The sequence below is a fragment of the Natrix helvetica genome, assembly GCF_964273705.1.
Source record: "Natrix helvetica genome assembly, chromosome: 5".
NCBI lineage: Eukaryota > Metazoa > Chordata > Lepidosauria > Squamata > Natricidae > Natrix > Natrix helvetica.
The window spans coordinates 146667814-146695491 of record NC_138551.1 but is presented as its reverse complement, the minus strand read 5'-3'; the positions used below and the strand labels follow the sequence as shown (position 1 = coordinate 146695491).

Below are 27678 nucleotides of genomic sequence, written 5' to 3'. Positions count from 1 at the left end.
CAACTGACTCATATTTGTGACGGTTGCAGTATCCTGGGGTCACGTGATCCACTTTAGCAACCTTTGGACAAGCACAGTCAATGGGGAAGCCACATTCCCTTAACAGCCGTGTTGCTCTCTAGTAACCGCTTAACCGTTGTGGTGAAAGAGGTCGTAAAGTGGGCAAGACTCACTTAACAAATGTTTCACTTAGCAACCGAACATTTGGGCTCAATTGCCATCGTAAGTCGAGGACTACCTGTATCAACACTTCAGGAAGTGTAGTGTCAGGATGTCCTACAATGGACATTTCTTTGAGTTAACCCTAAGGCAGTGTTGTTTTTTCAACCTTGGTAACTTTGAGATATGTGGACTTCAATTCCCAGAATTCCCCAGCCAGCCACTGCCCTACAGGCCACCGTAGAAAAGACCCTTTCTTTAGTGCAAACCTTACGGAACTAACCTATGTATCTTGCATTTATTTTATTTTTATCAGTGCCTTGGACTCAGCACGAGTACGACCTTGCCCAGTGGGCGTTCCGCAAATGGAAATTCCACCAGTTTACTTCTTTAAGAGATCAGCTGTGGGGCAATGCAGTCTACCTGAAGGAAGGCAATGCCATTAGTGTAGAGCTGAAAAAGAAGGTAAGGGGATTCTCGGAGCAAGGCTATCCATGATAGAGCACAAGGTCCAGCTAGATCAGCATTTCTCCAACTTGGCCGCTTGAAGACAGCTGTCGGGGTTCCAAACAGCATCCAAAAATAAATCGGAGTCCGAGGCAAAGTATTGCTCAAAGTTCCAATTTATTAAGAGAGCCATGTTGGCACATCTGGGAAAACCCGAATCTGAAAGCTTCCCTGTTTTCCCCACCCAGTTGAAAGTTCAAGATCTTGCACCCACACCCACAAGTCCATCCCATGGTCCAATCTTCCACTGCCATGCTGGCAGCTTCCACCCATCCAGTTCCGGTCAGGTGCAGAGAGAAAGAATGACCTTGGCTTTCTAGGAAGAATTTTGTTATGGCTACATAGCATCTCACTCCGTACATTCCCCCTCCCCATTTTCCCACAATAGAAAAAGCATAGCGGAATAATAGAAAGTGTGGCAGGCCAAAGACCCCCAAAGAAAAAATGGCTGCAGGCCTGACAACAGGTGGACTTCAATTCCCAGAATCCCCCAGCCGACTTGCATTCTGGGAGCGTGAAGTCCATGCATCTTAAATGGAGAAAGATCAAGTCGTTTGAACAAGGGAGCCTCTGGGTTTAGGCTAATTGGCTAATTGGCAAAATCCACCAGTGGTGTCATGCCTCCGTCGGAGCCTCAATCTCTGGAGGAAGACCAGCTGGAACTGGAGCTGAAGGAGATCGAAGGAGCGGCTTCGTTGGCTCTGGAGGAAGGTGGGGAGGAACATGCCGAGGCTGGCCAGAGCCTTTCAGGATTGGGACAGCTTGTAGGCAGGGAGGAAGCAGGGGGAGGGGCAGGATGACCCAAGAGAGGCTAAGCAGTGAACATAAGAGACAAAGCTCAAGCGATGAGCAAGGACCACCTCCTCCTGATCCTTGAGCACGGAGAGTGGAGAGAAGGCGAGAACAGTGCAAACTGACCCAACTACTTGGGAGGAGAGGGCCCCGCTCCTCTTTCTAAGGCACTGAGAGTTAAGGAGATGCTCTAGGAGGGGCATTTGTCAGAAACAAACACTGAATTCATGGCGTGTTGTGTGCTGTTGCCAACATTGGACGTTTCCTTGATTTCTTGCTTTGTTCCTTTGCTTCCTGGACCAATTGACTTCTTCCCTTGCCCTGCTGGAGTTCTTGTTTGCAGCTGTTGTGCTCTTAGCATTGTGTTGGACTCTTTGCAGCCAGAGACTACTGGAGGAGTGTGTGTGTGTGAGATCACTTTGCTCTGGGACTTGCCAGAAATGTGGGAGTGTTTGAGAAATAGTTTGAGCAATAAAGGGGCGGTTTGAACTGTCAGCTGCCTGTGCTGCCTGTCTGCTATGCCCCGGGTCATCACAAGTGGCCATCAACTTGGCATCTCCCGCCAGCACGGCTTTCTAAAATGTTTAAAAATCTGGCCCCAAATTGTTGGAAGTGTAAAAAAACACCAGGCACTTTCTATCATATGTGGTGGATGTGCAATGAGGCAAAAAAATATTGGAAAATGATTCAATCATGGTTAGAACAAATGGTGGGAGAACAAATTATGTTTAAACCAGAAACTTTTCTCCTAGGCATAATACCGGAGGGGTATAAGAAAGATACACTTTATTTAATTATACATATACTAACTGCAGCGCGCATAACCTATGCACAGTATTGGAAAAAAGAAAATACACCATCAGAGCTTGATATAATCAGAAAAGTGTTGGCCTGTGCAGAAGCAGATAGGCTCACTTTGGAACTTAAAAATAAAGGGGAATCAGAATATTTTGAAGTATGGAACAGATGTTATGATTGGTATAAGACAAGATGACAAGACTGGAACAAATGTATATATTGTGATTGAACAGAAGGACAGACAATGTATTAAGTAGATTAACTGTTAATGGTTGAAACTAGCTGTGCATAATGTGAATATATGATCACCCCGACTCCGCGGTATTGCATTGTTTTAAATGTAAAAAGAATATATATATATATATATATATATATATATATATATATATATATATATATATATATATATATATATATATATATATATATATATATATATATACATATATATATATATATATATATATATTGTTTTTATATATAAAAATACAAGTGGCCATCAACCTTGGGGGCTTCCAAGAACCTCCATATGCAAGAGCAGTATATATTGTCACAGTAGCACCACATCGGGGAGAAAAACCCTTTGTTGTTTAGCTCTGCATCTACATCCACCTCTTATTTTTGGTCTTTACAGGTACAATTCCAGTTCGTTCTGCTGACCGACACACTCTACTCCCCATTACCTCCGGAGCTGATGCCCGCCGACTCAGACAAGCCCCGCGGCCATTGCCCCTTCCCTCGCACGGTGGCGGCAGTTGAGGTCCAGGATCTCAAGAATGGCGCTACTCACTACTGGTCCCTGGAAAAACTCAGGTGGGCAAGGAATGGCTTTGAACCAGAGGGTGCAGTCCCTAGCATTCCTGATAGGTGGGTGGGTGGGTTAGTGTTTGATTCTTTTTCCCGGCCCCTTTTCTCACATTTCCATTTGCAGTTCTGATCCTTTAAAAAGTCTGTCCAGCATCACTGTACTTCCTTAAAACTGGTAAAGGCTGTTGGGTCCCCGAATGCAGGTAGTGCAGAGGTGACATTCACTTACCTTTCCTACTGGTTCGCAAACATGTTTTTGTTTCCATGTGGAAACAAAAGTATTTATGTCCTTTTCTTTAAGCACAAAGTTCAGAAGCGGTTTCCATGTGGAAACAAAAGAACTGATGTTGTTTCCTTTAAGCACGAAGTTCAGAAGCGGTTTCCATGTGGAAACAAAAGAACTTATGTTCTTTTCTTTAAGCACAAAGTTCAGAAGCGGTTTCCATGTGTAAACAAAAGTATTTATGTCCTTTTCTTTAAGCACAAAGTTCAGAAGCGGTTTCCATGTGTAAACAAAAGTATTTATGTCCTTTCCTTTAAGCACGAAGTTCAGAAGCGGTTTCCATGTGGAAACAAAAGAACTTATGTCGTTTTCTTTAAGCACGAAGTTCAGAAGCGGTTTCCATGTGGAAACAAAAGAACTTATGTTCTTTTCTTTAAGCACGAAGTTCAGAAGCGGTTTCCATGTGGAAACAAAAGTATTTATGTCCTTTTCTTTAAGCACAAAGTTCAGAAGTGGTTTCCATGTGGAAACAAAAGTATTTATGTCCTTTTCTTTAAGCACGAAGTTCAGAAGTGGTTTCCATGTGGCAGTGGTGGGTTGCTCTTACTGTCACTACCGGTACGCTGATCACACGCTCGCGCATTCAGTTCACGCATGTGCCTGACGTGCTGCGCATGCGTGCGCAATCCACCGCCCCTGCGACAACCAGCTAATTGTTGGGGCTCACGCAGGCACCACATGCTGTGCGCACACACGCACTTTGCCGTTTGCCATAAAAACAGTTACGGGTGGGTGGGTGGGCCAAACGAGCCACTGTACTGGTACGCTCTCAGCTGCTCCCGGCAACTACTGGTACGCCCGTACCAGGCCCTATCCGCAGCAACCCACCTTTGCCATGTGGAAACAAAAGTACTTATGTCCTTTTCTTTAATTGAAGTAGTCAGTTTGGCCATTTCAGCCAACATCAAGCAACTAGAATGTATTTCTAATGGTTGCACGATCCCGTTACCGCTAAATTCATTATTTTAAATCCCATGGACCACTAATATGAATTAGTGACGGGATGGGGTCCTTCAGCACTTAGCTTGGCCGCCTGTTAGTGGAGAGAAGCGCCTGGGGTCAACCCTAGGTTTGCTGTCCATTGAAGCTAGGAATCTCAAATGGCCAAGAATGAATGTTTGTCTTATAGCCAGCCCGGGCGCTAGATTTGACCACTGCAAACTGTCTTTCGAGAAGCCCGGCCAAAGTTTTGTGCACCACTCACTGGAGCGCCCAGACTCCCAGCAAGGAAGGGAAAGGCCGAAGCTACTAAACAGGCAGCCAAGCTAAGTGCCTGAAGGACCCCATCCCATTAGCAAGGAGTAATTGCTTCGGTGCGCCGTATTCGGCCCAGGGACCTTAGTTTGAGGATCCCTGATTTAGTGCAATATAAAAAAAATGCAAAAATGTAAAGATTTTTCTCATGACCATCAACATTTTCTCGAGGACCATCAATGGTCCATGGACCAGCAGTTGGTGACCGCTGCTTCAGCCCTGTGGGTGCTACAGTTTAAAAAACTGATGGTAGGCAGGCGGCCCGAAAACCTTTCACGTAATTTAAATGGATCCAGGCTATCTCTCTTGACCCCTTGGCCGTCTTTTGTTTTGTAGGCAGAGGCTGGAGCTGATGAGGGAAATGTACGACCGAGCTGGAGAGATGGCCTCCGCTTCCCAGGAAGAGAACGAGAGCACCATGACGGGCAACGACCCTTTCTACGACCGCTTCCATTGGTTCAAGCTGGTTGGGAGGTAGGCGGAACCCTAATTCCACGCGGAAGAAAGGCCCATCGGCCTCGTGCGAACATCTTTACCATGGCTGGTCTGGCAGGGCGGCATTGTTCTAGTCGTATCCCCCACCTAGATAGATGTATGGTTGGGACAGGACCAGCAGTGGGATTCAGCTGGTTCGCAACGGTTCACTGAACCGGTTGTTGCAAGGACCGTCTGGCCCCGCCCGCCCCTCCCCTCCATGCGGCCCATTCATTATGCCAGGTAAGTGCAGAGCCGCATGGAGGCTCTGGAAGGGTGAAAAATGGGCCTCCTGGAAGTCCAGAAACGGGGCCTTTCCAGCCTCCAGAACCCGGGGGAGGCTCTTTTCGCCCTCTGTAGGCTTGGGGAAAGGCTCCGGAGCCCAGGGAGGGCAAAAACCAGGCCTATCGAAAGTACCGGAAGTCTGAAAACGAGCCTGTTTCCGGTCTCTGGAACATGGGGTAGGCCTTGTTCGCCCTCCCGGAGGCTCACAAAAGGCTCCAGAGTCTGGGGAGGACAACCCCATCCCACCCCGCCATGGTGAAGGAGGCCGAGTATGCCGCGTCCACCCAGCAACCAGACAGGAGTTCAAATTAGGCCACTCTTGCTCACTCTGAGATCTGGTTCTGGAAGAAGAGAAGGGTGAAAGATCCACGCTGATAATCCAGGCGTTGTTCAATTTAAAACCATCCAGGTAGCAGGATGTTGTTAATTAGTTGTCGTCGTTGTTTTTTCAAAAAAAATCTCAATCGTACCGCTGCCCTGGTTTTCCTAATATCCACCCAATTTATTTCCTAGTTTGGTGGAAATTTAGATTGGGGAAATGGCCTGGGGTTGCCAATCAGCTTCTACCTCACCGAATGGTCTCCCTGCCTGGAGTGAGCTAGCTCCCCAAGAAAGAACGGATCGCGTGGTCTCCTTCACCCTGGCCCTTTAGCTTCCTGCGGGAATTGGATTTGAGATGGATTTGAAATTCCATTTGAATGTATGCCGATTAGTGTACATTCAAAGTGAGTGTTCTAACCCAGCTTCCCAAACACGACGAACCTTCTAAAGTTAAATCAATGATTCCTTTATTAGGAGCGCCGGCATCCCCGGCAAAAAGTTTCTCTCTCATCGCAGGCTAACAAGTCCGTCTGGCCGGGAGATGAATAGCTGTCTGCCACATCTATTCATCTCCCCCCCACCAGCCTTTTATCCCCAGAGCTAGGGTGGAGACTCGCTAGCAGCGGTGGCTCTTCCGTCCCAAGGACCGGCCCATAGATTTCCACTGCTCTCCTCTCCTCTGCCTTCTGCACATCCGTGCGTCAGGCACCCAGCTGTTCCTCCTCTTCCTCATCAGCCACCTCCAGAGCTGAGGGCTGTTGACCCTCCATATGAGGGCTGACGGACGGCCTAGGCTCCGCCTCTCTCTCTCTCTCTCTCTGCCAATTCCATTCCCTCTTCCCCCTCGGAGCGCTCAGGTTGCCTTGATGCTGACCCTGATTCCCACACCCCCTCCTCCTCCTCCTTCGATTCGGCTGCTGGAGAGGCCGCGACAGTGACAATCAAAGCGATTCTATCTCCCTCTCTGTTTCTATGCGCAGAGTTTTGCAGAATGGGTTGAAATATTTGTCTTTGCAGCTTAGCGGAAATGCTAAGTTTCTCTCGCCGGAAAGCTTTTTGCTGCAATCCGCACCCAGCTCAGCGTAGGAGAGTCCGCCTTTCCTCCGCCTTGTGGTTTGTCTCACGCCCCTTCTCTGGCTCCCACCCCAAAAAAAGCTTTGCCTTGTGATTGTTGTTCCGGTGGGCTGTGCGCTGGGCTCCGCAGGCTGCAGAGCCCATGTTTTTTTTCGAACGAAGCTATCCCTTTCTTTCTCTCCCCCTCCCTTTCCCCCCCCCCCATTCCTCCCTTGCCGCCTTAATCAAAGTGTTCCGTTGACCGATATCTCCAGCTCCCCCATTTTCCACGGCTGTGTGAATGAGCGCCTGGCTGACCGCACGCCCTCCCCCACTTTCTCCACCGCCGATTCCGATATCACGGAGCTGGCCGACGAGCAGCAGGACGAGATGACGGATTTCGACGACGAGGCCTTTGTGGACGACACGGGCTCCGACCTTGGCACCGAGGAGGGATTAGACTGCTTCAGCGACGGCCAAGACCCGTTTTACGACCGCTCCCCTTGGTTCATTTTGGTGGGAAGGTTGGTGAGGTCGACTGTAAGAATGATCAGCAGGGACTGGCTTCTTTTTTTTCCCCATGAGCTGCGTTTCCTTCCTGTCCAGGCAAATCACGGGCCAATTTTCCCCAACTTATTATTTCAGGATAATTTGATTTCCTCTCCTTGAATTCCTAGCCCGCATCATACAGGTAGTCCTCAACTTACAACTGTTTGTTGCTCAAAGTTACAACAGCAGTGGGGGAAAAAAGGGACTTTCACACTTTACGACCATTGCCGCATCCCCATGATCAAAATCCGGATACTTGGCAACAGACTCATACTTACGACGATTGCAGTGTCCTGATTTCCCGCTTTTGCGACCTTCTGACAAAGTCAATGGGGAAGTCTGATTCGCTTAACAACCCATGTGACTAATTGAACAGCCGCAGGGATTCACCACCGTGGCAAGAAAAGTCGTAAAAGAGGGCCAACCTCCCTTAACCAATGTCTCACTTAGCAACATAAATGTTGGGCTAAATTGTGGTCGTAAGTTGAGGGCTACCTGTATTCCAGAATGACCCTAAAGCCTGTAGGCTTAGCTGGTCTCTCTGCAGAGTCCACTGTGAGCGTGGCATGAAAACGGACTTCTGGTACCTTCCTTTTTTTTCACTTTTACTGATTTAAAAAATCAGTATGTGTCCCGCATCCTTGTCCTCTCTGGCAGGTTGGCAAAAACCCCATGAAAAATTAAAAAAAAGAATTCTGAAAGCATCCGCTAATTAAAAAAAATTCTAAACCTTCTAAATTAAAACAGTAACTCAGGAGCCTTGGATAAATTTTTAAACCTCTCCTAAATCGTAACATTGAATGGAGCCTGCTTTAGCTGAATTGAAATGAGTTGTGTACGGAGGGCTTTAACAGAGGCGAGAGAATTAATTCTGGTGGGTCATTTCATTTTTGATATTTGCCTGGCCACCCATCGAAAATGCAACTCTGGATGACTCACAATAAAACCCAATAATTGTCAAAATATCAGCCAAAACGCAAAAATCCAGCACTTCAGTTGTGCAACAGATGCTTGTTGAAACTGCTAAAATGTATTCCCCAGTGTGAAGATTGCACACAAGACGAAAAACTGCAGTCTCCACATTTTCCTTTGTAACCAGGAATCAAAATCTAAGTTTGAGCTTCAAACCATGCTTTAGGGGAGCTTTCATTTCTCTATAGGGCCTCTAGTTCCATTTTCTCGAGATATGTATGTATGTATGTATGTATGTATGTATGTATGTATGTATGTGTGTGTGTTACAATCCCTGGTATGCCCAAATATGGGAGGGAGCTCACTACTCCCCCTTTCTGTCCTTCGGCTCATTAAAGAGGACCATCCAGGCAGAAAACCATATTTTTATTTTTAATGTTGCCTTTTTATATTTGTGTTGTATTTGTGCTGATAAATAAATAAAGGGAGACTAGTATAGATCTATTTCAACCTATTTAGGTCTCATCAGCTAGCCTAAATAGGTTGAAATAGATCTATACTAGTCTCCCTTTATTTATCAGCACAAACGCAACACAAATAACAAAGGCAACATTAAAAATAACAGCTTCCTGTCTGGATGGTCTCTTGTGATGAGCCGATAGACAGAGAAAGGAAGCAGTATGCTTCCTCCCATATTTGGGCATACCAGGGGTTGTAACTCAATACACACACACACACACACACACACACAATACCACACTCTCTTTTGACACTCTCCAAAAAACGTTCCTATGAAAATTTCTTGATTGTCAATATCAACATCACAATAAATCACGATTAAGATTTCTTAAAAAGGGACGCAGTGACTAAGATGTTGAGCTTGTCGATCAGAAAGGTAGACAGTTCGGCGGTTGGAATCCCCAACGCTGCATAACGGAGTGAGCTCCCGCAACTCGTCCCAGCTTCTGCCAACCTAGCAGTTCAAAAGCACATAAAAAGTGCAAGTAGAAAAAATAGGAACCACCTTTGGTGGGAAGGGAACAGCGTTCTGTGCACCTTCGGCGTTGAGTCATGCCGGCCACATGACCACGGAGACGTCTTCGGACAACGCTGGCTCTTTAGCTTTGAAAGAGATGAGCATCGCCCCCTAGAGGTAGGAATGACTAGCACATATGTGCGAGGGGAACCTTTTCCTTTACCTAAGATTTCTTAATCTCTACTTAACCTCCCATCCGGAGGCACCTATTGCTCTGGTCCCCCGTAACATGGTTTGTTGTTCTGTTAATATGAAGAAACCACCATGGCTTTGCCTTACCTGTACAATTGTGGCTTCTTAAAGGCTCCCAGCTTAGCATGATGGAAGAGCCTATCCATTCTGTCATTTTACCCTAAACCAAGGCCACCGTTTAGAAATGACCAAACAGACTTACGGCATTGCAGGCTCCTTAAAAACCGGGAATTCGAAGTTGCACTCGGTTCATACCAGCGAGTTCTGGGATTGTGGCCAGAGCGCCCTGCGTCTCGCTGTGACAAGTTGCCACTCTAGGAATCTCCCGTCTTTTATCTTCTTCCTGGCCCTGTTTCTTAAGCTAGAGCTTGTAGAGGGTACAGGGGCTCACATCTGGATGCTGGTTTGGCCTCCGTTTTGCGGCTCAGAGGAAAAACGCCGGTCCTTGCAGTCTATTCTTGTGACACGCCGTGTGAAATCTATGTTTTGTTGGCTGGGGAAGGCGTCCGAAATGGGGGGCCTTCTCCTCCACATCCGCAGGGGTGACGTTTTCCAACCCATCCCAGACTTCCTTTGCGTTCCGTTTGTCTCCTTTCAATCCTTCCCCCTTCCCACCCCCTTTTTCTTTTTTTAATTTCCACGTTAAACTTTTTATTTTCTCATCTGACTTGGCTTTTTATGTGAAGATGCTGCTTTGTCTCACCCATCTCTGGGCTCATCGTTAACTCCCCTTTCCTTTCAGTCTGCTGCTTGCTGCCTTAAAAAGAATTATGCTCCCCTCTGAAACAAACATGCAAAGCAGGCTGGAAAAAGGAGGTCGATCCTGTCCTAGTTTTGAGCCATTTCAGTTTGTGTATCCATTGTGTTGATATTGCTGGTGTTTCCCCCCTTTTTATGTTGCAATCCACTGACTGTTTTGTTTTTCTTTCGGTAGAATACACAGACCTGTTGGTGGTTGTGTTTTTGCATTGCTTTCCCTTCTCTTCATTTCAGGAAATTCCCATCGGTTGGGGGGGGGGGGAAGCACACGGGCGCCGCCAGAATAGACTTAAAAAGTTTCCCATATTTCTAGTCCACAGTGTTCCTTTTTCCCAGCTTAATTATTCATAGGTGCTTATATTTGGCCATATTTGACCTATATCTGTAGGGCCAGTCTATTGGGAGGGGTTGGGAGGTGGAAAATGTTGAAATCCATGCCTTATTTTATTCTGCTGCAAAGACCAAGGTTCTCTTTAACATTTGGCAAAGCTACCATATTTTTCGGAGTATAAGACGCACCGGAGTATATGACGCACCAGGATTTTGAAGAGGCAATGTTTTTTAAAAAAGTGTTTGCACTCTGCAGACCTCCCCCAAATGGCCCGTTTTTCGCAAAAACGGGCCCATTTTTTGTCAAAAATGGGACACGCATAGTCTTTAGGAGGCTTATAGAGTGCTGCTGGGGGCTGGGCGGGGGCAGAAAATGGCCCATTTTTTACTCATTTTTGCCCTCCCCAGCTCCCAGGAGCACTCTATAAGCCTCCTAAAGGCTATCCACGGCCATTTTGGTGAAGGGGGCGGGGTTTAGGGAGGCCAAAAATGCCATACTCAGTGTATAAGATGCACTCAGATTTTCACCCTCTTTTTTGAGGGAAAAAAGTGTGTCTTATACTCCAAAAAAACACGGTAATTGAACAAAAATGCAACATTTAAATTGCTAAGTGTTAAGTTTTATATGTAAACAGTACGGTCATAGAGTGTTTCTGCCTCTCAATGCAAAATGCACGGCCTTTAAACATTGTTATGGCTTCTAAATGTAAGCAGCAATCTTGACATTGCCCCGAAAGAGACAGTAACTGGTTAAAATATTTAAAATAATATTCCAGTCTTCAAAACGCATAGCGAAGAAGAGCTAAAATTTGACATGTATTCAGTAATTGCCTTCATAGGTTTTTCCTTTGAAGTTTTCATGTCGTGCAATCAAGTGAGAGTTCTCTGTGAGATGGATTAAAATCGTCAGCGATTTGTTAAAAGATCAGGATGAGCCTAGCTGTGTTTCAAAGGGACACGGTGGCTCAGTGGCTAAGACTTGGAGCTTGTCGATCAGAAAGGTCGGCAGTTCGGCGGTTCGAATCCCTAGCGCCCCGTAACGGAGTGAGCTCCCGCAACTTGCCCCAGCTTCTGCCAACCTAGCAGTTCGAAAGCAGGTAAAAAATGCAAGTAGAAAAATAGGCGCCACCTTTGGTGGGAAAGGAACAGCATTCCGTGCGCCTTTGACGTTTAGTCATGCCGGCCACATGACCACGGAGACGTCTTCGGATAGCACTGGCTCTTCGGCTTTGAAATGGAGATGAGCACCGCCCCCTAGAGTCTGGAACGACTAGTATATATGTGCAAGGGGAACCTTTACCTTTAGCTGTGTTTCATTTCAAACTTCCTAATAGTGTGTTTGTCCTCAACCCAATGACATCGCTACTCAAATTATTCAAACGTAACTCTTGTTTCACAAAGGACAGTCTAAGGTTTGGTTTCCATCCTTTTTTTTTCCCCTTCAGGGCATTTGTATATTTAAGCAATCTCCTTTATCCAGTGCCCCTCATCCACAGAGTGGCTGTTGTCAGCGAGAAGGGAGAAGTGCGTGGATTTCTACGGGTGGCAGTCCAAGCTATAGCCGGTAAGTTGTAGCCAGGCCTTGCCGAGAAGTGGAAGGTAACTGGTGGTTGGTTCATGGCATTGTTGGTTTGTTCATAGTTTGGGCCAGTAACAGAATCGTAATCTTTTAAAGATGGAAGTCAGGGTGTTTGAAAGCTATTTTCTCTAACTCAGGGGTTGGCAACCTTAAACACTCAAAGAGCCACAAAGATCCTAACCGGAAGCCCCCACGTTCAATTCTGAAGATGACCGGAAGTCCAGTTCCCCCACCATAGAGTCTCCTCCTAGCATGGCGTCCTTTTTCCTCTACCTGTCCTAACGGAAAGTTCTATCCATTGTGGAGCCGACCGGAAGTCCGGTTCCCTCACCATAGAGTCTCCTCCTAGCGTGGCATCCTTTTTCCTCTACCTGTCCTAACCGAAAGCCCTATCAATTGTGGAGCCGACTGGAAGTCTGACTCCCCCACCATAGAGTCTCCTCCTAGCGTGGCATCCTTTTTCCTCTACCTGTCCTAACCGAAAGCCCTATCCATTGTGGAGCCGACTGGAAGTCCGGTTCCCCCACCATAGAGTCTCCTCCTAGCACGGCATCCTTTTTCCTCTACCTGTCCTAACCGAAAGCCCTATCAATTGTGGAGCCGACTGGAAGTCTGACTCCCCCACCATAGAGTCTCCTCCTAGCGTGGCATCCTTTTTCCTCTACCTGTCCTAACCGAAAGCCTTATCAATTGTGGAGCCGACCGGAAGTCTGGTTCCCCCACCATAGAGTCTCCTCCTAGCGCGGCGTACTTTTCCCTCTACCTGTCCTAACCGAAAGCCCTATCAATTGTGGAGCCGACTGGAAGTCCGATTCCCACACCATAGAGTCTCCTCCTAGCACGGCATCCTTTTTCCTCTACCTGTCATAACCGAAAGCCCTATCAATTGTGGAGCCGACTGGAAGTCCGGTTCCCACACCATAGAGTCTCCTCCTAGCACGGCATCCTTTTTCCTCTACCTGTCCTAACCGAAAGCCCTAACAATTGTGGAGTTGACCAGCTCCAGGGAGCCGCAGCAGAGGGATGAAAGAGCCACATGCAGCTCCAGAGCCACAGGTTGCCGATCCCTGCTCTAACTACTGAATTTTGCCTCTTTCCCTTTGAGGGCTCCTTGGTGTTCTCTGAGCTTGATGGTTTTCTTGCAGACGTTTTATTACCATAGTAGGTGACATTATCATGACGTGCTCTGCACTGATATGTTACCTAGTTTGGTAATGAAATGTCTGCAGAGAAAACCACCAACTGACCCCACAGTTCAGCCCTATGCTACAAATATTCTCCTCCATCGGTTCTTTCTTTCTTTTTTTTCCGATAGCCGACGAAGAGGCCCCCGATTACGGCTCGGGCGTTCGGCAGTCTGGCACAGCCAAGATCTCATTCGATAACGAGTATTTCGACAAGGTAACGTCTTACTTAAGTGCATCTCTATAGTCTTGGCATTCAGGGAGCAAAGAAGGATTCTGTTATGGCCCACCAGTGACCAGCAGATTCGGACATGGAAGAGGTTGGGGAGGAACCTGGGCCAGTCCTGGAGTCTGGGGAAGGTTTTGATGAGAACTTTGTGTCGGAGGCAGAGTGGGGGCCAGAGCCGTATGCCAGTTATCAGCTGCCTTCAGAGTCGGAGATCAGTGGGGCAGAAGAACAGCTGGAGCCTGTTCCCAGTGTGCGCATGCGCAGAGTTGCCAGATGAAGCGAACAGCTAAGGAACAGGTCGACTTGGGAGTGAGGCCACAGGTGGACGATGAATGGCCCCTCCCAGAGGGAATAAAAGAGGAGCGAAAGGGGAGTGGAGTTTGCAGGAGACCATTTGTCCCTTCCTGCCTTCTTGGCAAGTAATGTGGCGTCTGAAAGATATCAGCCTGGCCACTCTCCAAGCCTGATAAAGGTCAATGATTGTGAACTAACTTGAAAGACTGTGGAAGAAGAAAGACTTGGCTGGAGAGTAAATAAAATAAAAGGCGTTTATCGGGATGAGGGCTTCGTGCTGCTAGGGAAGCCCAGATCAGAACAGATTCGTACGGGAAGAAAGCAGGAAGCCATCTTCACTAGGCATCTCCTTTTTGCTTTGTGGTTCCCCAGAGCAACTTTTCATCCGTCTCCATGACTCGTTCCGGACTGTCCTTGGAAGAACTGAGGATCGTCGAGGGACAAGGCCAGACCACGGAAGTCAGCACGCCCCCTGAAGAAATCAACAGGATGAACGAGCTGGGTAAGTCGAGCAGAACTCACTGCATGTAGAAAATCTCATCTGATACTTGAGAGGTCCAGGAAAGATTGGAGATGCGTCAAATTAAGCTGGGGCCGTAGTGCGCTATGCTGGAGCCAGATCCTAAAAATATTTCAAGGGGGAAGAGAAGCTTTATGACTTGCAGTCTCTGCACGGAGCTGTTCCCAGCTTTTGCTTTACTTTATTGCCACATGGTACAACGAAATTAAACGCCGTCTTCAGTGTACATTTATAGCTATAAAAACAAAAACACAAACGTTTACTTTCTATATAATCGAAATGGAAACCCTAATATTATTGCACCATATCAGGGATGGTGAACCTTTTTGGCACCTAGTGCCAAAAGAAGAACGTTTTGAACTTGTGTGCATTTGCATAGGCCGGAGCACCGGACACCTGAAGATCGGCTGGCTGGCACACTCATTTTTTGGCCATTTGGGGGGCCGTTTTCAGGCCGTTTTGGATGCTGTTTTCAGGCTGGTTTTGGGGGGGCATTTGTGCCAGAAGAGCAGCTGACGACTGTGTGTGCCACGCGTTCGCCATCATGGCACTATACCATAGAATTCAATATGGTTACTGCCCTGGGATAGAAGCTGTTTTTCAGCCTATTTGCCCTTGTTTTTATTGCCCTGTACCGGCTGCCAGATGGTAATAGTTCAAAAAAAAAAGGGTGCCAGGGATGAGATGGATCTTTAAGGATGTTTTGAACTTACTTAAGGCAGCGGGAGCTATAAAGCTCTTCCAAAGAGGGGAGAGGGGCAACCCAGGATCCTCTGGGCAATGACATCGACCCTCTGGAGCGCTGCCCTATCTGCCCCTGTGCAATTGGCAAACCATACACAGGTGCAGTAAGTTAAAATGCTATATATGGTGCAGCAGTAGAAGGTCTCCAGCGGTGTTTCATTGAGTTTGTTGTTTCCTGAGAAGCCTTTCCAGGGGGTCTTTGAAACTTAGAGATGTCCCGGTGTCTGTTTGGATGCCCTCAAGGCCACCTCTGGATCGGAGGCCTCTCTCAAAGCGATGACCATAACCACGTTGGGCAAAGAACAGGCAGTATGCATCTTGGATGTGACTTACTGCATTTTTCGAGCATAAGACGCACTGGAGTATAAGATGCACCAAAGTTTTGAAGAGGCAAATTAAAAAAAAAAGTTTTTGCGCTCTGCAAACCTCCCCAAAATGGCCCGTTTTTCGCGAAAATGGGCCTATTTTATTTTCAAATAAAGGGCATGGATAGCCTTTGGGAGGCTTGTAGAGTGCTCCCGGGGGGTGGGGGGCAAAAACAAGCAAAAAACAGCCAATTTTTTGCAAAAATGGGGCCATTTTTTGTCAAAAAAGGGCCTGGATACCTTTAGGAGGCTTATAGAGTGCTCGTGGGGGCTGGGCGGCCCGTTTTTCACTCATTTCTGCCCTCCCCAGCCCCCAGGAGCACTCTATAAGCCTCTTAAACGCTATGCATGGCCATTTTGGTGAAGAGAGCGGGGTTTCTGGAGGCAAAAAATATTGTATTCAGTGTATAAGACGCACCCAGATTTTCAGCCTCTTTTTTGAGGGGAAAAAGATGCGTTGTATACTCCGAAAAAATACGGTAACTCCGAGTGGAAAATGCTTGAAGGTGGTTGCAATCCATTCTGAGACGGCGCTCCTTTTTAAAAAATATCTTTTTTTTCCAGACCTGAAATCCAACACCCTGCTGGATGGCAAGATGGCCATGGAAGGCTTTACTGAGGAGGTCGGGGAACACCTGAAACTGGGCAGTGTCTTTACCTTCCGGGTGACGGTTCTCCAGGCCAGTGGGATCCTCCCAGAATATGCAGATATCTTCTGCCAATTCAAGTAAGTCTAAGCAAGCTCCTGGTCCTCATGTTTGCACAAAGTCCAACCCCCTGCTCAGGCAGGAATCCCAATCCCATTTCAGGCAATTGGTTGTCCAATCTGTTCTTGAAAGTCTCCAGTGTGATGGAGGACTCATAACTTCTCTTCCACTGATTAATTGCTCCTGGTGCAATTGCACCAGCACTGGTGGATGGCTGCAAATAGGCTTATTATACATTTAGACCTTGCTTTGAACCTGATTTGATTCCATCTACTGCTGATTTCATCCCCCAGGCAATCTCACAGCAGTTCTTTTGTTGAAGAAAGCTATGCTTGCCAGATGTATTCCCTCAAACGCCAGGGAAATGCTCAGAGAAAGTCTTAACGGGAAAAATGGGAAGAGAAGGGGGCAAGGGGAAGGAAAAGAAGAAAATCAGTGATTTATATTGGCGTATATGGATTTGTCAAAAACAGATCATGCCAGACTAATCTTATTGCATTCTTTGATAATGTGACAAAATTAGTGGACCAGAGGAATGCCGTTGATATAGTTTACTTGGACTTCAGTAAGGCTTTTGTTAAGGTAGACCATAACCTACTACTAGATAAAGTAGAAGAATGTGGGTTAGACAGCATCACCACCAGATGGATTCGTAACTGGCTGACCAACCGCACTCAATGTGTAGTCCTCAATGGAACTGCATCTACATGGAGGGAAGTATGCAGTGGAGGACCCCAAGGCTCTGTTTTAGGCCCAGGACTCTTCAACATCTTCATCAATGATTTGGACGAGGGAATACATGGGGAACTGTATTAGCAGTGTTCCAATATCTCAGGGGTTGCCACAAAGAAGAGGGAGTCAAACTATTCTCCAAGGCATCTGAGGGTAGAACAAGAAGCAATGGGTGGAAACTAACCAAGGAGAGAAGTAACTTAGAACTGAGGAGAAACTTCCTGACAGTTAGAACAATTAATCAGTGGAACAGAAGTTGCCTACAGAAGTTGTGAATGCCCCAACACTGGAAGTCTTTAAGAAGATGTTGGATAGCTATTTGTCTGGAATGGTATAGGGTTTCCTGCCTAGGCAGGGGGTTGGACTAGAAGACCTCCAAGGTCCCTTCCAACTCTACTATTGTATTGTATTGTAACTCATCAAATTTGCAGATGACAACAAACTGGCAGGAATAGCCAACACTCCAGAAGATAGGCTTAAGATACAGAAGGATCTTGACAAACTTGAACATTGGGCACTATCTAATAAAATGAAATTCAATGGTGAAAAGAGTAAGGTTCTACATTTAGGCAACAAAAATGGAATGCACAGGTACAGTATAGGTGGTACCTTACTCAGTAGTAGTAACTGTGAAAGGGATCTTGGAGTCCTAGTGGACAACCATTTAAATGTGAGCCAGCCGTGGGCAGCAGCTTCCAAAAAAGCCAACGCAGTTCTAGGCTGCATCAACAGAGGGATAGAATCAAGATCACGTGAAGTGTTAATGCCACTTTATAAGGCCTTGGTGAGGCCACACTTGGAATACAGCATTCAGTTCTGGTCGCCACGATGTAAAAAAGATGTGGAGACTCTAGAAAGAGTGCAGAGAAGAGCAACAAAGATGATTAGGGGACTGGAGGCTAAAACATAGGAAGAACGGTTGCAGGAACTGGGTATGTTTAGCTTAAGAGAAAGAAGGACTAGGGGAGACATGATAGCAGTGTTCCAATATCTCAGGGGTTGCCACAAAGAAGAGGGAGTCAAACTGTTCTCCAAGGCACCTGTGGACAGAACAAGAAGCAATGGGTGGAAACTAATCAAGGAGAGAAGCAACTTTGAACTGAGGAGAAATTTCCTGACAGTTAGAACAATTAATCAGTGGAACAGAAGTTGCCTCCAGAAGTTGTGAATGCCCCAACACTGGAAGTCTTTAAGAAGATGTTGGATAGCTATTTGTCTGAAACGGTATAGGGTTTCCTGCCTAGGCAGGGGGTTGGACTAGAAGACCTCAAAGGTCCCTTCCAACTCTACTATTGTATTGTATTGTATTGTATTGTACATTCACACTAAAAGAGCAAAATGCATTCTTTTATTAAATAAATACATTGGTAGACTAAGAGGAGGAGGAGCAAATCAATGGTTAACATCAGTATATATTCACACTAGCAGGGAAAAAGACATTCTTTTAATAAATTAAACAATTGTTAAAATAAGACGAGGAGGTGAAGGAGGAAATGGTTAATATCAATGTATATTCACACTAAGAGCAAAGTACATTTTAAATAAACAAATATAAAATTGTTATAATAAATGGAGGAGGAAGAGGAGGAGGAAGAAGCAAAGGAGGAGCTTGACTCCCTCTTCTTTGGGGCAACCCCTGAGATATCAGAACACTGCTATCGTGTCACCCCTAGTCCTTCTTTTCATTCAACTAGACTACATATAAACTATATGATTTCCTGCCTAAGCCAGGGATTGGACTAGAAGACCCCCCAAGGTCCCTTCCAAGTCTTCATATTCTGTTTTCTGATGTGGGTGACGACAGGTATAACGGTAGTCCTTGATCTTAAGGCCCTCATTGGGGCCCGAACGAACACGGCTAATCGAGGGTATGATGGCGCAATTCACCCTTCACCTGGTTTCTTCTTGTTTTCCTAGCTTTCTCCACCGGCACGATGAAGCTTTCTCCACCGAGCCTCTGAAAAATAACGGCCGAGGGACCCCGCTTGGATTTTATCATGTCCAGAATGTAAGTGATGAGCTGATCTTCTTGGAGGGATTCTTGGTGGCTTCTCCGAGATCAGAATCACCTGTAAATGAAGTATGGGCAGGCTTCCTTAAAAAGCAAGAAGCAGAGTCTTGGTCCCGGGAAAACCTCTTTTATTTACACGACTGTGAATTCCTTTCATTCACAGTCAGCCAGGCTTTATCAAACCGTCTTTCAGAGGAATATTTATCCACACGAACCTTATCTCGCTTGGCAAGCTGCCAGATAACTAGTTTCCAAACGCAGGGCAAGGCAAAACTTGGCACAGAGTCTCTTATAGTCACAAACAGAACTTTCCACTCTTGAAACGAGCGAAGGAACGGATTGTTTCCTGCAAAAGCCCCCTCCCCGTTCGCTGTTCTTTTTTTTCCTACGGGAGGGGCCAATCACCTCCAAGGTGTGGCTTTATTCCTAAATCGACCCTGTTTTCTTAGTTGTCCTTGTCTTCTGGCAGCTCTGCGCCTGCGCACACTGGGAACAGGCTCCAGCTGTTCCTCTGCCTCACTGCTGTCTCCTCCTGACAGATTTCCGTGGAAGTGACCGAGTCCTTTGTCGAATACATCAAGACCAAACCCATTGTCTTTGAGGTCTTTGGACACTATCAGCTCCACCCGCTCCACCTGCAGGGACAGGAACTCAACAGGTACCTGGGTGACAAGATAGGTAGTCCTCGACTTACAACAGGAGAACCTGGGCCACGTTTCTCCATCTTTGTAGGGTTGAGGAAAACCAAGCCTAGAGTAATTCAGGATCCCTTTTGTCTTGAGTCTAGCGACTCCTCTCTTTTCCTTTCGAGGATCGGTCTGGATTGCTGTCACCTTAGCAGGTCACAAAAAAGTCCTACAGTTAGTCCTCGACTTACAGCAGTTCATTTAGTGACCGCTCAAAGTTAAGACAGTGCTGAAAAATGTGATTTATGCCAACTTTTCAGTTTTGACCGTTGCAGCATCCCCGTGATCAAAATTCAGACCCTTGGCCACTGGTTCATATTTATGACGGTTGCAATGGGTTCCTACTGGTTCAGAGTGGTTCAGCCAAACTGGTAGTGGTTTGGGGGCCCGGGTCACTGGAACCAGCTGTGACCAAGGCCTGCCACGCCCCTGAACCGGTTCTCTATGCGGCGCCATAAGAAGTGCCATGTTGTTTTTTGCTTCTGCACATGTGCAGAGCAATTTTTATTGTAGAGACTGCCGGAACCCACCCCTGCAGTGACCCCCTTTTGTGACCTTCCGACAAGCCAAGTGAAGGGGGAAGCCAGATTCGCTTAACAGCTGGGTTACTAACGTCTCAGCTGCAGCGTTTCACTTAGCAAGTGGGGCAAGAAAGGTCGTAAAATGGGGCGGAACCCACTTAACAAAGGTCTCGGTTAACAACAGAAATGTTGGGCTCAATTGTGGTCGTACGTCGAGGACTACCTGTGCAAGGGGATCTGTCCATCCTCAGTGTGTTCCTGAATTAAAAGATGTCATTGTCGCTCCCTTTTTCGTGAGATAACACAGCAGTTGTGCTAACGGCCTCTTTTCTCCGCAGCCCTCCCCAGCCATCCCGGCGATATTTCCCACCGCCCATGCCTCTCTCAAAGCCAGGTAAGAGTTGTTTTTCTTGGGAATGAGAAATTGTCCCCTCTGAGTAACAAAGTTTTCAGCAAACAAAAATGTTTAGAAGATCCCAGGGATTCACACAATGTTGGGTGACATCGGCTGGCATCAAATTACATAGAATAAGAATAATTCATAGATAGATAGATGATAGATAGATAGATAGATAGATAGATGATAGATAGATAGATAGATAGATAGATAGATAGATAGATAGATAGATAGATAGATAGATAGATAGATAGATGATAGATAGATGATAGATAGATAGATAGATAGATAGATAGATAGATAGATAGATAGATAGATAGATAGATAGATAGATAGATAGATAGATGATAGATAGATAGATATAGATAGATGATAGATAGATAGATAGATAGATAGATAGATAGATAGATAGATAGATAGATAGATGATAGATAGATAGATAGATAGATAGATAGATGATAGATAGATAGATAGATAGATAGATAGATAGATAGATGATAGATGATAGATAGATAGATAGATAGATAGATAGATAGATGATAGATAGATAGATATAGATAGATGATAGATAGATAGATAGATAGATAGATAGATAGATAGATAGATAGATAGATAGATAGATAGATAGATAGATAGATAGATGATAGATAGATGATAGATAGATAGATAGATAGATAGATAGATAGATAGATAGATAGATAGATAATAGATGAGAGAGAATAGATTAGATAGAGGCAGATAGATTAGAATAGGTTGGTAGGTAGAAAATAGATTAGAGAGAGAATAATTAGACATGGATGGATGGGTGGATGGAGAATAAATTAGAGAGAGAGAGAGAGAGAGAGAGAGAGAGAGAGAGAGAGAGAGAGAGAGAGAGAATAGATGAGCGAGAGGAATAGATTAGATAGATAGAGATAGATAGATTAGAGATAGATAGACCGACAGACAGAGAATAGATTAGAGAGAGAAAGAGAAAATAGATTAGACATGGGTGGATGGATGGATGGATGGATGGATGGAGAATAGATTAGAGAGAGAGAGAGAATAGATTAGAGATAGATAGATAGACAGATGGACAGATAGAATTAATTAATTCTTTATTGTCCAAGTGTGATTGGACACACAAGGAATTTGTCTTTGGTGCATATGCTCTCAGTGTACATAAGGAGAATAAAATACATTCATCAAGAGTCATAAGGTAAAACACCTAATGATAGTCACAGGGTACAAATAAGCTATCAAATCGTACTAGGAAACAAACAAAAACAATATAAATTGTAAAGATACAAGAGACATGGTTACAGTCCTAAGTGGGGAGAGATAGATACTAGGAAGGAAGAGAAGAATAAGAGTAATACAGTCTTCGTAAATTATTGACAGTGTTGTGGGAATTTGTTGCTATTCATTGATCGCTGAGAATCATTGGAGTTAGATGGCATGGAATGGAAAATGACAATAAAAATACATTAGTACCGATAGAAGGGAATCTTTGTAGCTCAGGGTCGAACTGTAGGCTCCTTAGTGCTCTCTGAGCTTGGTGGTTTTTCTTGCAGACGTTTCATTACCCAACTAGGCAACATCATCAGTGCTAGGAGGAGGAGGAGGATTGTGGGGTCCTTGGTGCTCTCTCAACTTGGTGGGTTTTCTTGCAGATGTTTCATTACCCAACAATTGTGTTTCCCCGAAAATAAGACTGGGTCTTATATTAATTTTTGCTCCAAAAGATGCATTAGGGATTATTTTCTGGTTAGGTCTTTATTTTTTGGGGGGGGGAAATACGGTACTAAATGCATTCATCTGGCTGACAATCTTAACTGGGGCTTATTTTTGGGGTAGGACTTTTATTACATGCATCCTGAAAAAATCATGCTAGGACTTATTTTCCGGTTGGGCCTTATTTTCGGGGAAACAGGGTAGATAACATCCTCCGTGCTGATGTGACTTAGTTGGGCAATGAAACGTCTACAAGAAAACCACCAAGCTCATTGAGCGCCAGGGACCCCACACGTACATTAATCATTGGAACGAAAAGGAAGGGGCCAACGTCACTGGCTTCTCTGCATTAGTAATAATAATAACAGCTGATGACGTCTCGCGACGAGAGCTTTTGTAGTATTAAACCACAACGCCTGCCTCTCCTGATTCCTTGGGATGGAGTCGGTCGCTGGACAAGAAGGCCAAATCCTAAACCTCTGGCTGAGTGTGCAGATGGCCTTCAGTGGATCAAATTGGGGGCTAGCCTTTATTTGGCCAGCTGTTTGCAAATGGAGAGGGCTTTCTTGAGACCAATTCCAAAGCAGATTTCTCTCCCCTTTCCCCAAAAACTGGAGGGTTGGGTGGAGAGAAACTGCAATTCTTTTCATCCCTGGAGATTGTGTCAGTCTCCAGTGGATCAACCCTTTTCTACTCACATGTGGCTCCTTTCTCAGTAACCACCCCCTCGCTCATCACATCACCCCATCACCCCACTTGGTTTGTTTTTGTTTAGCTTTCAGCTGTGCATGTCGAATTCTTTCATTCATTCCATTTTTTCCCTCCCCGTCTTCTCTCCCTCCCCATGCCTCCCTCTCTTTTCTCACCGTTGCCTCTTTTTGCCTGACGCCTTTTCCTCCCACGCCCTCATTGCTTCCTCCAGACCATGAGAGAAAAATTGAATTGGTCAAGTATCTCATGTCTGACTATGTAAACGCCCCCGTGCTCGACGCCGTGTCCCAGCATGCCAACGTGCTTGCGACGTCGGCCGTGGCAACGTTCCGAGACGATGCTGACCAGTCGCCTCCTTTTCTCTCTCTGCCTGTCCCCAGCTGTCAGGCTCAGCGGTTCCCCAAGCGAGATGGTCAGTAGCGTAATCAGTCTGGGATCCGCGTCGAAGTAGCCCTTAGGCCGGGGGTGAAATCCAACAGGTTCTGACAGGTTCCGGAGAACCGGTTGGCGGAAATTTTGAGTAGTTCGGAGAACCGGCAAATGCCACCTCTGGCTGGCCCCAGGAGTGGGGTGGGAATGGGGATTTTGCACTATCCTTCCCCTGGAGTGGGGAAGGAATGGAGATTTTGTTTAAGTAGAAGACGCACCAAGGTTTTGAAGAGGAAAATTTAAAAAAAAAAAGGTTTTGCACTCTGCAAATCTCCCCAAAACGGCCCGTTTTTTTGCGAAAACAATCCCATTTTTTTTTAAAAGGGCATGAATAGCCCTTAGGAGGCTTGTAGAGTACTCCTGGGGGTGGGAGGGCCAAAAATGAACAAAACCCGCCCGTTTTTTTTGCAAAAACGGGTCCATTTTTTGTCAAAAAAAGGCCATGGATAGCCTTTAGGAAGCTTACAGAATGCTGCTGGGGCCTGGAGGGGGGGTAAAAACGGGCCATTTTTTTGCTCATTTCTGCCCTCCCCAGCCCCTAGGACAGGGGTGTCCAAATTTGGGAACTTTAAGACTTGTGGACTTCAACTCCCAGAATTCCCCAGCCAGTATGGCTGGCTGGGGAATTCTGGGAGTTGAAGTCCACAAGTCTTAAAGTTCCCAAGTTTGGACACCCCTGCCCTAGGAGCATTCTGAAAGCCTCCTAAAGGCTTTGCAACGTCATTTTGGTGAAGGGGGCGGGGTTTCAGGAGGCCCCCAAAATGCTGTATTCAGTGTATAAGACGCACCCAGATTTTCAGCTTCTTTTTTGAGGGAAAAAGGTGCGTCTTATACTCCGAAAAAGACGATAATATTATTTTAGGCTGGAGCTTATGAGTCCTAACCCATCGGGGAAAGCATGCCAGAAAAACTTCCTTTAAGCATCACAAGAGCTGCCTTTCTCAACCCGGTGTCCTCAACACTCACAAACCCCCAGGCAGCCTTAAGAGTGTTCATAGGTCATTCGCAGACTGTGTTTTCTTTTCATTTTTAAACCAGGCCTTTTTCTCTTTCAGTCCCAGCCACCAAACTCAACACGATGAGTAAACCCAGCTTGGGACAGAGCATGACCAAATACGATCTCCTGGTTTGGTTCGAGATCAGTGAACTGGAGCCGACGGGAGAGTGAGTTGGGCCTGATTGTCTTTGCCTGGTGGGGAGGTTGGTGACAGGAGCAGTTAATGCTGCTTAGCGTTTGCGTTGAGACGGCTGAAGCGAGATCCTTTCGCTGAGGAACATCCTAAGGAGTGTTCTTACCGAGGCGTCCCAAGAGTATGAAGCAAATTCCTTGTCCTGACAAAAAAACCCTTTTATTAATTGACTGTGAATTCTGCTCATTCACCTCCAGCAAAGTTTTTCGAGGGAGGATTTAGTGTCACAGACCTTATCTGGCTTGGAGAGCTGCCAGGCTGACAGCTGAAAAGCGTGGCAAGGAGTCTCGGAAAGTCACGAACCAATTAAGCGAACTAATGGTCCTGCAAACTCCACTTCCCTTTTGCTCCTCTTTTATTTATCCAAACGCCACTCTGTAGCAGACAATATTTGGCAAGAAGTCAGGAACAGATCTTCACCCTAATGAATTGAACAAATTGTCTCCTGCAAACTCCACTCCCCTTTTGCTCCTCTTTTATTCCCTATGGGAGAGGCCACTTACCGTCCACCTGTGGCCTTACTCCCAAGTCGACCCCTGTTCTTTAGCTGTTCCTTTCTCCTGGCAGCTCTGCACATGCGCACATCAGGAACGGGCTCCAGCTGTTCGGCTGCCTCACTGAGGTCTGACTCTGAAGGCAGCTGATAACTGGCAGATGGCTCTGGCCCCCTCTCTGCCTCTGACGCAGAGCCCTCATCAGAGCCTTCCCCAGACTCCAGGACTGGCCCATCTCCCTCCCCAACCTCCTCACTGTCCGAGTCTTTTGCCAGTTTTGCTGGTGGGTAACAACATCCCAGAATGAATGAGAGAAAGAGACAAATCTGAACCTCCCTTGTAGCTAGTTTTAAGCACCCCCTTTCTGTTCCCCAAAGCCTTCCCCAATAAACGTGGTTACCTGTTGATAAGCTAAGTTCTTGGTATTTCCCAGAAATAGTCCAGCTGTATCTTTAATCTTATCCGAGGGGGAAAGGGTTGGGATGGAGGTACAGTAGCTGTGAGCCCTGGGGAATTAAACCTCTCTCATTCTTGGATTTGTCCCTCTCTCCCTTGCAGATACATCCCAGCTATTGTTGACCACACTGGAGGCCTCACCTGCCAAGGGACATTCTTGCTTCACCAGGTGGGTGGATGCTGAAATCTCCACAAAGGCTCCTTTGCATCTGGCTTGATTCTGGCAATTATGGGAAGGCTTGTTTTCAGGTTTTTTTTAATGATTGGCAATAATGCCCAGGGAATTGCCACGTTCTTCTTTTTGTGATGTTGCTTCCCAATTTGCAGCCTGCTATTTCTGGTGGTCTCCTATCCAAGTTGTAATCAGAACAGACCCTGCTGCCTCAGGTCAGGCAGGGACTGTTAGATGGTCTGTTTGAGCTGAGCTCTTTGAAATGGAGACTCTGGAAAGAGTGCAGAGAAGAGCAACAAAGATGATTAGGGGACTGGAGACTAAAACATATGAAGAACGGTTGCAGGAACTGGGTATGTTTAGCTTAAGAGAAAGAAGGACTAGGGGAGACATGATAGCAGTGTTCCAATATCTCAGGGGTTGCCACAAAGAAGAGGGAGTCAAACTATTCTCCAAGGCACCTGAGGGTAGAACAAGAAGCAATGGGTGGAAACTAATCAAGGAGAGAAGCAACTTAGAACTGAGGAGAAACTTCCTGACAGTTAGAACAATTAATCAGTGGAACAGCTTGCCTCCAGAAATTGTGAATGCCCCAACACTGGAAGTCTTTAAGAAGATGTTGGATAGCCATTTGTCTGAAAAGGTATAGGGTTTCCTGCCTAGGCAGGGGGTTGGACTAGAAGACCTCCAAGGTCCCTTCCAACTCTACTATTGTATTGTATTGTAGAAATAAAAATTAACTGCGTTGCTGCCTCTCGGTCGTCCGAGACGCAGCTCCTTCTTCACCCTCCCTACAAGTCGGCTCCAGTCCAAAGACACCCCCCTCCCCCCCCGACAATAGCTTGTCAGGCTGGATTTCTGAGGAACCTTTCCATTCTGTCTCGCCACGTTGCTCCCGGTCGTGCTTTTGGCATTGGCCTCCCCAATTCAATTCAGTTCTCTGCCCAAGTCCAGGTGTCTGGAGATCTTGGCGGTTTTAAGCCTAACATTTAAAGAGGTGGAACGTTAAGGGGGAGAAGCAAACAGAGCCGGTCTCTTTTTTCATCACTACAGGGAATACAGCGGAGGATCACCATTACCATCATCCATGAGAAAGGCAATGAGCTCCACTGGAAAGACGTGCGGGAATTGGTAGTCGGTAGGTATTCTTCTCCTCTGTTTCTGGACGGCTCTGCTCTGACCTAGGCCTCCCAAGATCATGAAGCCGACTCCTCGTCCCAATAAAACCCCTTTTATCTAGGTTAAAGGGAATTCCTCTCCAGCCAAGTCCCGGCCAACAGTCTTTCCTGAGATTTCACAACTACAGACCTTGATCGGGCTTGGAGAGCTGCCAATATCTTTTAAACTCCAAGCTGTAGCAGCAATTCCTTGGGAAGAAGTCAGGGATAGATCTTCACCCGAATGAATTGAACTAATGGCCTCCCACAAACTCCACTCCACCTTCACTCCTCTTTTATTCCCTATGGGCTTTACTCTTGTGGCTTTACTCCTGAGTTGACCCTTGTTCCTTAGCTGTTCCTTTCTCCTGGCAGCTGTGCGCATGCGCACATTGGGAACAGGCTCCAGCTGTTCTTCTGCCTCACTGATGTCCGACTCTGAAGGCAGCTTTTAATTGTCGGATGGCCCTGGCCCCCTCTCTGCCTCCAACCTCCAGGACTGGCTCATGTTCCTCCCCAACCTCCCCACTGCCCGAATCTGCCACCAGCTCTGCTGGCCACTGGCGGGCCACAACAGGCTCCTTTCGCTCCTCACTCTTCTTCCACTCACTGCAGAGGGCCCACTTTGCTGCCACATCTATCTGGCCCAGGGAATCTTTTGGGAGGAGATGCGAGGAGGATGGGTCTATGACAATTCACCACAGCCAACTCACCACGACTATCTTGCCGCAGCCACCTCGCTGCACGGCCGACTCTTGTCCCGCGGAACAGCTTGCCGTGAGACAGGAATTACACTCATATCAAATAGAATTGTGAAAGAAAGGATGCCAAAGGAAGGCCGAAACAGAATGCGAATGACAAACATTAGAATAATGG

The 27678-nt window shown here is 46.4% G+C and overlaps 1 protein-coding gene across 5 annotated transcripts in view; it reads left to right on the top strand.

Moving 5' to 3' along the window:
• Positions 1–27678, top strand: part of KIF1B (kinesin family member 1B) — a 145406-nt gene that overhangs the window by 91105 nt on the left and 26623 nt on the right. For 3 of the 5 annotated variants that reach the window (XM_081955491.1, XM_081955492.1, XM_081955495.1), the window contains exons 22-35: positions 476–624; positions 2891–3069; positions 4937–5074; positions 6985–7257; positions 11957–12075; positions 13406–13491; positions 14170–14299; positions 15991–16153; positions 18783–18873; positions 19416–19534; positions 20422–20477; positions 24389–24497; positions 25576–25642; positions 26699–26783. In XM_081955491.1, the coding sequence (XP_081811617.1) occupies positions 476–624; positions 2891–3069; positions 4937–5074; positions 6985–7257; positions 11957–12075; positions 13406–13491; positions 14170–14299; positions 15991–16153; positions 18783–18873; positions 19416–19534; positions 20422–20477; positions 24389–24497; positions 25576–25642; positions 26699–26783 (1764 nt within the window). The remainder of the gene's footprint in view (positions 1–475; positions 625–2890; positions 3070–4936; positions 5075–6984; positions 7258–11956; positions 12076–13405; positions 13492–14169; positions 14300–15990; positions 16154–18782; positions 18874–19415; positions 19535–20421; positions 20478–24388; positions 24498–25575; positions 25643–26698; positions 26784–27678) is intronic. The other 2 variants (XM_081955493.1, XM_081955494.1) reach the window with 2 other exon arrangements.